At 56.3% G+C, this 11,943-nt stretch overlaps 1 protein-coding gene across 1 annotated transcript; it reads right to left on the bottom strand.

Moving 5' to 3' along the window:
• Window positions 1–487: 487 nt before the first annotated feature.
• Window positions 488–1,495, bottom strand: LOC105074437 (malignant T-cell-amplified sequence 1). The gene has a single exon (XM_045522271.2). It carries the CDS (start codon window positions 1,183–1,185, stop codon window positions 640–642), a length of 546 nt encoding a protein of 181 aa, XP_045378227.2. The 5' UTR covers window positions 1,186–1,495; the 3' UTR covers window positions 488–639.
• Between the last annotated feature and the right edge of the window lie 10,448 nt (window positions 1,496–11,943).

The following is an 11,943-nucleotide window of genomic DNA, read 5'->3' as shown; positions in this document are numbered from 1 at the left end:
GGTTCTTAAGCAGGTGAGATCCTGCTGGCCTTAGGCCCCATCCTCACATATAAGTCAATCAATCTGGAGGGAAATAGACGAATCAGCCCTTTCCAGACTCATGTAGAAAAGGGATGCACAGAGTTCTGCGAGCAAGGAGGGAAGGGGCAATGTTTGCTGGGTAGACAACCGATCAGATCTGCTGTACACTTTTTACTGGGTTTTCTGTTTCTAGCACTTATCCCTTAAGTGGCCATAATAATAGTTGTTTAAGGGCCTCTCTCCAGTCATTTTCTTCTCCCAACTTTTCACTCACAACTACGGTCTCTCTCCCAACTGCACGCTCTTGGCTTTGAAATCTAATTTAATACAGAGAGAGAATTTACCTGTTTGATCGGGTATCTGCTTGGACAGACAAGACAGCAAATCACTCGTCCGTAAACACACTCACAGGCATACACTCACACAGACACACACACACACAATGACACACACGCACACAGGCGGATTCGTTCCCAAGCTTTACTTTGTCTTTTGTCCCTTCGTTTAGCGTCCGCTAACTCGCTAACCACGGGGGTGCTGCCTTCACGCTGTCACACACAGACACAAGCACAGGCCCAGCACCAGGTCCACCCTGGGCCCCAGCGCGTCTCCTGAGGCTCACTTGTACGTCTTCATGTGCCACAGCCCGTCGTTTAAGTAGTGGATGTTCTCAATCCCGATTCCTTTGTTGACCTTCTCGATTTCCTCCGCCGACATCTTCATGACCCCCACGCACAGCGCGTGCTGCTTTCCTTCTGCCATGATCGCGACCACCGTGTCCGCCGCGGCCGGGTAGAGCCTGGCGCCGGGGGAGGTCAGGCCCGGACACATGATGTTCGCGCCGCTGAGCACGAACTTGATGGCGCCTTTGTCCACCTGCTGGCGCGGCAGGATGAAGGGGTACTTGTGCAGCAGCCTCAGCGTCGGGTAGAAGGGCCCCTCCCTCTGCCTGAAGAACAGCAGGTCCCCGTTGACCGTGAGGATCTCTATGTGCTCATGGCACCGCACGATTTTGACCGGGTCTTTCTTGGGCATGATCTGGTTCAGCCACGGCTCGATACCTGGAAACTGCTCCACCAGCTGGTTCTTAATACCCTTAATCACTGACGACTTCAGCTGGATGCAGTTGGACACATTTTCTTTTTCATCAAATTTCTTGAACATGATCCAAGGCGAAGAGGGCGACGACAAGGAAGCGGCCGCAACCGGGGGGGAAAAATGAATCACCGCGAGCTCGGCGGAGGCGCTTACCGGAGGCGGGCCGGCGGGTCGCTCGGCGCGGCCGTCGCTAACCGGAAGTGAGGCGCGCTTTACGGCCGCCCGTCGTGCCGACTTCCGCCCCTCGGGGCCCGGCGGCGCGCCGGCCGGCGGGGTCGGGCTGCCGGCTCCGCCCCGGAGCGGGCGGGTAGCGGGGCGGGGCTTGAGGAGGGAGCGGAGACACAGCCGTCACTCCCGCCGCAGGGAAAGAGACACGGAGGGCGCCTGAGTTTTAGTTTTATTACTGGGGAACCGGATCCGCATCCGCCCAAGTCCCCGAGCCGGAAACCGGGAGGGAATCCTGCCGCGTGGGCCCTCGCCCTCCGTGCGGTGGCCGCGAGGAGGCGAGCCCGGCGCGCCGCCCTCTGCCCCAGCTCGCCGCCTTCCCTGCGCTCACGCCCGCGGACGTCGCTCGGCGCCGGGCCCCGTCCTTGCAGACAGCTGCTGCCGGCCGCCTTCCGGTTTCTGTCCAGCGGCACGCGGGGGGGGGGGGGGGGGGGGAGGCATCGCCGGCTGGCGGGATGCAGACGCTGCAGGGTTTCAGTCCTTTTAAATATACTCAGACTTGGTCTGTAGGCCAGAATAGGGTCCCGTGGAGAACGGAGCGGCGCCTGAAAGGGAAGTGTGCTCTGCTTTGTTGCGGCCGCTGCCTCTCTGTTCCTATCTGTCTCTTCTATCAGTTACTGACGGCGTGTCGAAATCTCCATGATTGTGGATCTCTTTCCCTTTTCAGTTCTGTCAGCTTTGGATTTATGTATCTTGAAGCTCCATTATTAGGCCCACAGTCCTTTAAGATTATTATGAAAGTCACCCTGTTAATTAGGATTTTATCTACCTAGGTTTTACTTGTCGTCCTAAGAAGTGTGAGGCCCGTGAGGGCAGGAGTTCTGTGTTTTACCTCTGTATTTTCTCACCTAGCATAAGGTCTGTTTCATACTACATACTGCACGCATAGTAAGTGATAAATGAATGAATGCTTCCTCTTCCCCAAGATACGGTCCCTTTCTTTCCCAGACAGTGCGGTGTGAAGAGAGTAAGGGCAAACCCCTGCTCTGTGGACACTTCTTTCCAATAAACACACGCTTAACCTGGGAAGCCTGCACTGCAGCAGAACTGTAAAGTGCTGAATGTGTAACGGAAAGATAACGTGCATTTCCTCACTCTTGGGAGCTTATAGCACATGAGAGTTTTATATATGATGTGTATTTATATATGTATATATTATATATATAAAATCATTATTGTAAGGAATTGGCTCACATGGTTGTGGAGGCTGAGGAGTCCCAGCATCGTCAACAACCTGGAGACCCAGGAGATAAGGCCCGAGGCCCCGGGTGGTACCACTTTCAGTCAGTCCAAGTCAGAAGGCAGGTGAAGACCACTGTCCCAGCTCCAAGGCCATCAGGCAGGAGGAATTCCTTCTTACGCAGGGGAGAGTCAACCTTTTTGTTCTGGCTAGTTTATAAGCAGCTAACCTTGTTATTCATGGAGTTTATGTGCTGAACTCTCAGAGGAAGATTCTCTTTCTTTGGTTCTTAAGGGATATTGTGCTGCTGTTCTTACGTGTGACGTCAGTGCTGTCCGAGCAGCACAAAGCAGATCGGGAAATTCAGCGGAGGGAAAGTCGTTACGGGCCAGAGTGACCAGGGTGGCCTGTCTGCAGACGCCTGCCGCGCGATCAGAAGCGAGCTGACTTAGACCTGGCTGTCGGGGGCATGCCCAGGGGATTGTTTTGGTGCAGCCATTTTAGGCAAAGGACTCAAAAAAGTCATCTGGATCTCCATAGCAATGGAATCTTTTTGAAGTTAACTATCAGTCTTATCTGAAATCATCCATCTTAGCCCACGAGGCACCTGTGTGCAGCTGCCATAACAGGGACACTGAGTGCTAGTTTTTTCTTCTAAATTATTCAGTTAAGAAAATGAAAAAAAAACTCTTTTCAGACTTTCTAAAAACTCACCTTCTCTAAGATCATGGGACCTGGTTCTCAAACTTTATAGAAGAAGCTAGATCTTTGAGGCTGGCATACATTAGTATATGAAGAAATATGAGACCCAAGTGTTGCTTTAAACATACAAATATATTAAAACATTACCAACTTAATCTCGTTAAATAATTTAAAATCAATTCAAAATTGATTAACTATATAGATTTTAAAAAGAAGGAAAGTTACAGAACAGAATTCATCTTTCAGGCCCCGGATGTACCAGTTGCTAAGTCTGACCCCCTTGGTAGCACTTTATTTCCTCATAAAATCAGAATAATACAGTGTACACGCCACAAGGTATACGGTGTGATTATAAGGAATGAAAAACACAATACATAAAGAGCTTACCTGCTAGTAGGAGACAGTGTAAGTACATTTTAAAGTGTTTATTTATTTGCAAAACGCCCTTTATGCAGGTAGTTTTAAGATCTAAGATTATCGTGTACGTGTAGAATTTTTACAGAAAAGTATTGTAGCTTTGGATAATTTGCTAAGTCAAATAGTCAAGAGATGCCAGAAATCCATTTTATGTCAGTAATCACTTGGGAGTATGTAATCGAGACATGGTGGTTATGTTGCAAAAAATGAGGAAACCAAGTGAAAAAATTTCTCAGGTTCCTCGCATCTCCAAAATTCCCAGCGTGACCCCCACACCTTGGGTTGTACTGTTTCAAACGGTTCACCTTCAGGCAGCTTTGTCTGCATTTTGAGAAATGGCCACTAGAGGGCAGGAGACCCAAACGATGAAGTCTTAGTGTTCACCAAGATCCTTAGAACGTTCCCAACTTATAGGTAACTATTTTTTATCATACAATTGTCTTTCCTCAGTCGGGTTTCCTAAATAAACAAACCCATCTATCCAGAGTCACAAAACAGTTCCCAAGCTCAGATGAAGCACATTCTAAATAGTAAGCTACTTAATTTACAATTTGTGAATTTTCTCTGTATAAATAATCACTTCTAAAATGATGTCTATTAAAAAAAAAGTTAGCCCCATATTTTCGGCCCTTTGAAAAGAAATATTAAAAGTGCCCTTTCTCACACTGCTTTAATGTATGAACCAGTTTTGAAAATTAAAAAAGTTCTGTGTGCTGTAAAAATAATCCCATGACATCCAAAATGTGTTTAGCTATGTCGTCTACCTCATCGCTCCGGTCCACGGGTGACACTTAAACACCACAGAAGTGTCCCCTGCACACTAAGCCTGTGGATGGACGGGTAGAAGACGTGTGGTCGCCCAGAGGAAAGGGCCCCACGTGGCAGGCGTGGGCTGGGGGGGGGGGGGCCCAGGGTCTTAGGGCTCTCCTTCCCAAGGCACACCCTACCAGAGGGTGAGCCCTTGCCTGGGAGTACTGAACCCTCCCTTCTCCTCTGGACTCTGTCCCCCTTTTGGACCCTTGCCAGTCCCTGACATCCTGGCCTCAGTTTCCCGATTGTCCCAGGAGGAGATGGACACGAAATGGCATGAGCCCCGCCGCATGTGGACATGGCCCAGGCTCCTGGCCCACAGGCCCTCGGGGTGTAGGACGCGCTCAGGGGCGCAGGGACTTCCTCCCACACGCGGACTCAGCACGGGGCAGCCCGCCTCACGTCCAAGTCCACTGCCTGGCGCGCACACAGGCCCACGGGCGGCGCGGGCCAGAGGCCTCACCTTGCCACGCACGTGCTCGATGCACCGAGGGCTCCCAGCTGGCCATTACTGCACGTCCCCAACGGCCTCTGAGCCCCACAGGCCACCCCACTCCAGTCAGACTGGCTGGAGTCGTGGGGCCTGAAAGTCGCGGAACACCCCCCACACACACACATCTGCTGTCCTGGCCCCCAGACTCCTCCGCGGAGGCCAGCGCGGTGCACGGCTGCGGCCGGAAGGCTTGCAGGGGACAGCAGATGACGAGTCTGTGCGGGAGACGTTCAGGCTGCCCCTTCTCCCTCCTCCCCCTTCACCCTTCCTCCCTGTCCTCAGGGGGACAGCTCCCCCCTGGCCCTGGCTGGTGGGGACCCCTAGAGGAGGTGGGTGAGTGTTGGGGGTAATTACTGTTATTAGGGAGCCCCTATCCTGGCACTCAGTGAGGTCACCCCATTTCATAGATGAACCATGGCACCAACGCCCAGAGTCACTCAGCTCTCAGGGACAAGCCCAGACCATCGGAGACTGAGAGGTCACAACAGAAGCCTCCCTGTGTCGGGGGTGTGACTGGCCCCCCCGTCAGTCTAACCTCAAAGGCTGTGCTATGCAGCCTTGGAGGTGAGTCCATCGTGGACGGGGGACAAGGGGAGGGCACCGCAGGCTAGGGGCTGTGAGGACGCAAGGGCTTGGAGGGGCTCCTGAGGGAGAAGGGCTCCAGGAAGACGAGAGTCAGGCTGAGGGGTGCACACGGGACTGGTCCTCGGGACCAGGTCACGCAGCTCTGAATGCCAGGCCAGGCGTCGGGGCCGCTGCAGGCTGGTGGGCAGGAGACACGATGCAGCAGTCTTACTAGAGCCACAGCATCCTGGAGGCAGAGCTTGTGGGCACGTTATCCACCCCAGTCACAGCACGGACCCCAGGGACCACCCGGGTTGGAGAAGCCTGCTTCGTGCCCTCGTGTGCACGGGGGAGGCTGCTGTGTCTCCTCGCAGGGCTGGATGCGCTGCCTGGACGTGCCAGGTACCTTTCAGGAGAGGTCTGTGCCCAGAGAGGGCTGGTTGAGGGGCCCCAGGGGACTCCCCACCCCCACCCCCATCCAGGTCACCAGGGCTCTTGTCCATGTTGCTGTCGTCCCCCTCCAGACTGACAGGGTTGGAGCTGTGTCACCTACCCGCTAGAACAGGACAGCGAGGAGCTGTGCCTGCAGACCCGAGACACGGTGCTTGTGGCTGTACGCACTGGGAAGAAGGAGATGCTGCTGGAGGCGAACTGATGCTGTCGACTTGGGGGGACTCTGACGAGGTGAACTCCCAGAACAGTGGGGAATGGGAAGGTCAGCAGAAGCCCTGGACTCTGCTGGGCACCCCCATCCTAGGGGGCAGCACTGGGGCTTCTAGAGGTTGGAGCTTCTTGGCTCCTTTTGTGGGTGCAGATTGGGGAACCCAGGAGGGGCTGCAGAAGTGCCATCAAGAGAAGAGGCGGGTGTTCAGCTTCCTTCCTTGGCCATCAGAGGACTCGAGGACAAAGCTCACATTGATCTTCACTTCAGAGCCTGAGATGCTGGCTGAGTCCCCGCTGAACTCATCGGGAAAGCCCCCTCTGCGGAGGTAGGGATCCTGTGGTCCTGGGGACTTGCAGCTGCTGCTGGTCCTGGGCTCTTTGTTGGGACCCTTGTGGCTGAGTGGAAGGCTGGCTTTGCAGTGGTCAGAGCCGCCGGGAGTGGTGCTCTGGGGTGCCCGTGGGCAGAGGTGGCAGTGACCCACCCCCAGCAAGGCACGAGGGAAGAACACAGAGGACGGTGGGGGTGGGCAGGGCTCCACGCCCGCCGCAGAACCCCTGGCAACACCAAGCTAGTCTTCAGATCCCAGAGAGCAGAAGTCCCCCACGGCTGTGAGCAGTCCATGGGCGGCAGGTTAGCCCGTAGACCACCCACTTCTTACACATGACACTGTGTATATACACACAGCAAAAGAATTTCAGGGTAAAAGTGGGATCTGGCAGTTGGGGCCGAAAATGCCCAGGGGCCCGGCTAGTCCAGTCCGTAAGTGCTTCCCTGCCGGCCTGACCACCCAGACCCTGGGGAGTGAGGCTCGGTGCCTGCAGGGCCGGGGCTGGCTAGACAATGGCCCCGGTGAGCCAGAAAAAGAGGAGGAAAGTAAACTTAGGTAGCGGGAGGAAGGAAGCAGTGAGGATAGAGCGAGACAAATGGGCAGAAAGCAAACGAGCCTTCGAGCGAAGCAAGGAAAACAAGTTCCTTCTTGAAAAGATTTACAAAACTGGCCCATATTTTGCTAAATTAATTAAAGAGAAGACTCAAATTACAAAAGCATAAGTGACCATGGGACATTATTAATGACTCTACATAAAGGAAAAGAATTATAAAAACAAAGTGCCCTGAACAATGGCAGGCTGAGAAACTGGTTAGGCTCGAGGAAGTGGATAAACTCCTAGCGCCAGCAAACTAGCAAAACCGACTCAAGAAGAAATGGAAACTGAACAGGGGCCGTCGTAAGTAACAAGACTGAGTCAGTTACCAGAAACTTCTCAACAAAGAAAAGCAGAGAATCAGAGAACCTCCCTGCTGAATTATCCCAAATACGTAAGAAGATGTGACACCAGTCACTCTCGGATCCTTGCAACAAAGTACAAGAGGAAGGAGAACTCGGTCTGCGATGCCAGCGGTCCTCCCTGAGACGGAAGACAAGGGACCTCCCGAGGAGAGAAAACTGCAGGCCAAAGTCCAGTATGAACAGAAATGCAAAAACCCCAGACAAGATGCTAGCAAACAGAACTGAGCGGTACGCTGAAAGCACGCTGCATCACCGTCAAGGCAGCTGACCCAAGGACGGCCGCACTGCTGCCAACGGGGCAGTCAGCGTAGCACACCACGCCGATGGAATGAAGAATAAAACTGCACGGGCGTCTCAGCCGGGGTGAAGAAGGTGCGTGGCACAATACAGGCACCCTTCCACCTTGAAAACATGCTCAGGAAAGAAATCCTTCCCCAAAGGCCAGTATTATATGGCACCTCATGTACCAAAATCATGAGTAGGATGTAAATGAACACCCAGGCAGCAGAGTCGTGGTTGCCGGGGAGCAGGGGCAGTGGGGAGCGGCTGCTTAACAGGCCGGGTGTGGGGTGATGGGAATGCTCTGGAACTAGGTAGCAGGGGTGGCGCCGTGCACTGTGAGTGGAGTTAATGCCACTGAGCTGTGCAATTCCAACTGTTTTAAAAGGTAGATTTAATTAACATGAATCTTACGACATACAGGTACCCAGACCGCACATGAGAAAAAGAAACAGAAGCTACAAAAACAGTAAAAAGGGCGCCCCACCCCCGGCGAGGGCCGGGAAGGCTGCGCCTGGTGAGCTGCACCTGGTGAGCTGCACCGAACGCCGCGCGGAGCCCGGCTCCGGTTCTGGAGCTGGTGTTGGCCGCGGGGCTCCTGCGGCCTTGCTGCCGAGGCTCCGCCAGCCCGCGCTCGGGAGTAGGTGTCGGGGCTGAGGCTCCAGGTCAGTTGGTGGTTTTGGAACCGGCTCCAGCTCAGACACTTGCAGTGGCTCTGCCTAGGTCGCGGGCGCGGGCAGGTGGCGGCCCTGGGGCTGGCGGAGGTGGCGCTCGAGCTCCTCTAGCCCTGCTGTTGGCGCGAGAGCGGCTGTTGCAGCGGCTGTTGGCTCTGGGCCTGACTCTTCCTCTGAAACGGGTGTGGGTTCCAGTTCTGTCCTGGTCCTTTTCTGATCCTGGAGTCTGTCGGGAGCTGCTCCGAGCGCCAGCCGTGGCGACGTGCCTGCTGGGCTCGGTGCAGGAGGCCGCAAGACAGTGGCCCGCGCCCCACGGCTGGTGGCAGAGCTCGCACTGGAGCGGGCCCCACTCCTGGCGGGGACGCTGGAGCTGAGGTCGGACCTGTTCCTAGCTCTGGAGCTGGTGCAGGGGGGCGGTGCTGTCGCCGGCTCCTCCTGGGGCCCGGCGTTGGTCTAGCTCTGTCCCTGGCTCTAAATCTGCTGCTGGTTTTGGAGCTGACCGAGCTCCAGAGGCGGCCTGCCTTCGTGACCTCCCGTGTGCAGTAGGGGACCGTGGTGGCCATCCGCCTCCTCCCGGGGCTGAGGGGGACACCTGGCAAATCCAGAGCTGACTCCTTTTACAGTAGAGGTCTGCACTCAGAGGGGTCTGGGTGAGTGGGCCATGGGGACACTCCCAGCCCCCAGGATGCTCGTGGGCATGTTGCTGTCACCCACGTCCAGGACAGCGAGGTGGCCGTGGTGTAGGGGGGTGACAGGGGAGAAGGGCTGGTGGAGGCCGGCTTCTGCCTGAAGAACCCAGGGAGATGGGGATACTGCCTCCCAGAACAGGGGGGGCAGCCTGAGCGACACAGTCTCGAACTCCGCAGACCCACCCCCCGCCCAGGCCCGCTTCTAGCTCTGGGGGATTCTAGAAACTCTGTTCAGGACCCAGGGGTACTTGGCTCTTTCTGTGGGTGCACAGCGGGAGACCTGGTGCCAGGAAGGGTGGGGCTGTCGGGGAAACTTCATATCCTAGCCAGTAGGAGCCCCAGGAAAAGCTGGCCCCCATCCCCTCCCCTTCAGAGCTGGAGAAGCGGCCGAGCACGTGAGGGACTCCTCAGGACCACCCTGTTGCTGGGGACGGCACACCTGAGCCAGTCTGAGGACAGGGAGTGAGAACGGCCCCCGGCCCCCGGCCCCCGGCCCTCGGCTCCACGCTGGTGCCTTCGCGGCTGGGTGGGAAGCCATGCCTGTGGGCACCGGGGGCTCGGCCCTGGATGTAGGGGGCCTTGAGAAAGTGTGCAGAAGGCAGCACCCTAGCAAGTGTCAGCTGCTCTTCCAAGACACCTATAATGTGAGTGGGCGAGGAGAGGCCGGCCAGCCTGGTGAAGGGTGGGCATTGGGGCTGCAGTGGGGGGGCTGCAGGGAGAATCTGACCCCTGGGCTGGCTGGTTGGGCAGAAGATGCCCAGCTGGTGTGGGACACCGCAGTCCATAGAGGCTTCGCTTCCTGGCCAGCAGGACCTGGGGGACGCAGCCCTGTGCTGGCCGGCGCTCGGGACCCATCAGAAGGTGTCTTTTGCAATCTTGAGCCCCTCGCCAGACCTTCCTCCCCAGGGTGAAAGTCCACGTCTTCAGGACAGAGTCGCAGTTGGCAGGGGGGTTCCTGGCGCAGCACAGGTCAGGGATCGTTAGCTCTGGTCGGGGTTGGCGGGATGGAGGAACGGCCAGCTGTGGGCCACAGGCCAGGGAGGAGGAAGTGCACAGAAACAAAGAGGAGCCGGTGGTGGGGTCGGTGGGGAGGAGGGGGTGGGGGGGGCCCTTCCTGGCGCCAGGGCTCCTGCTCTGCACCCACAGAAAGGGCCAAGTGTCCCCGGCTCCGGGACAGAGTCTCTGGAATCCCCCAGAGCTAGAAGCAGGCCCGGGTGGCTGGCCGAGTCCCTGTGTCTGTACTAATGCACAGAATTTCTGCTCGGCGTGATTAAAACATCCTAGAAATAGACACCAGTGATGGGTGCATGTTGAGCTTATGGAATGCCATTGAATGGTATAATTTAAGGTGATTAAAAGGAAAATATTTACTACATTAAATTTTAAAACAAAATCTAATAAACCATAAAAGAAATGAAATTTTCGAGAAAATTTGAAAAAAAAAGTTGTCATCCACAGGGAAAGGGGGGGCGCTGGTGCGGATGCCCGGGGCAGGGTGGCGCTGGGCTGTGGAACTGGCATGGGGCCTGGCCCCCACGCTGGCGCCGGAGCCCCCGCCCAGTCACTGGCTCACTCTGGCACTGGGACCAGAGTGGGTGACAGAGCTGGCGATGAAGGTCACGCTCGGCCTGGGTCTAGAACCAGGGCTGCCTGTGACTCCAAGCTGGTCGGAGTGTTCAGGCTGGAGGCGCCTCTCATCGTGCGGCCGGTCCTCGGCCTGGCAGGACAGCGGGGCCAGCTCCCCTCTGACTGGCGGCTGTGGAGGGTCTCGTGCTGGAAGCAGCTGAGCGGTGTGGCCCCCACCGCCTGGCCGTGGGTTAGATGCTGTCTCACCTGCTGGGTGTGAGGTCTGAGAGCCATCTGGGTGTCTAGGGGCCACCTTTGCGCTCCAGGTGCCTGCGCGCTACAGGGCGTGGTGCGCACGGATACGTGCGTGGACGAGTAGACAGATCCAGCCGTCCGTCACCCCACCACTGCCTTGGGGGTCAGCTTTCACGTCTGTTCGAGGGCAGCACCTCCTCCCAGGACTGCTGGGAGGATGACACTGATTCAGTACATGCGTAAGTGCCTACTGTGCGCTGGGCTAGAGATTCAGGAATCGAGCCAAGGAAAGCACAGCCCGGCTGGCACGGAGCTGACTGCAGCGCGGCGTATGTCAGGAGGGGCCGCGGGTGGAGCCCATGTCCTTGTCCGGCCAGCTGAGACCAGTCTGAGTGGGGCCCTCGGAGGGCACGTGGGGTCCTTGGTCTGAACACCCACGCTGCACGTGATCCCTTTGTGACCGCTCCCTTCACAAGTCCTGGGGTTTGCCATCTTTAAAATGGGCGTCTGAAGAAATCCGTTCCTAGTTTCCTCCAGGAAGTTTGTCTTGATCCCAGGAGACAAAGAACTGCCTGTGATCTGTCTTCTCACTGCGAACCCTGAAGCGCTGGTATTCGAGGTCACCGAGGGAATGGGGCAGTGTCTTCCCAGAGGCTGGCGAGGGTGCCTGTACTGGTCAGTGTCTAAACTGGGCTCAGGTCCCTTGGCTTTAACCCACAGTGACCACGATGCCCCTGGAAACGGTGGCACAGTCCTTAAGCCATGCCCCCAGGTGCCCAAAAAAGCCAGCTGGCCGTGGAAGAGACAGAACAGCGAGGCTCAGCCCTGCGAGTAACCAGGACCGGGCGGGGAACTTCACAAATCAGTAGGTAAAGAGCTTCCTCCCATATCTTTCCCCACCTGCACTGTTGCTCAGGTCGTGGACTGTCGCACTTAACCAGATTGCTAGCGAAGGCAGTTGGGCTCTTTCGTCCTTTGCTCGTATGCAGAGGGCTGCAGTGAACAGCGGTGACGTGTG

This window comes from Camelus bactrianus, chromosome 35 (genome assembly GCF_048773025.1).
Source record: "Camelus bactrianus isolate YW-2024 breed Bactrian camel chromosome 35, ASM4877302v1, whole genome shotgun sequence".
Classification (NCBI taxonomy): Eukaryota; Metazoa; Chordata; class Mammalia; order Artiodactyla; family Camelidae; genus Camelus; species Camelus bactrianus.
Note: the sequence above shows the minus strand (reverse complement) of the source record. Positions and strands in the feature narration are given on the sequence as shown.

What these genes read in the sequence shown, in the direction of transcription:
- LOC105074437 (XM_045522271.2), bottom strand. Translation starts at nt 1,185, where the DNA reads ATGTTCAAGAAATTTGATGAAAAAGAAAATGTGTCCAACTGCATCCAG.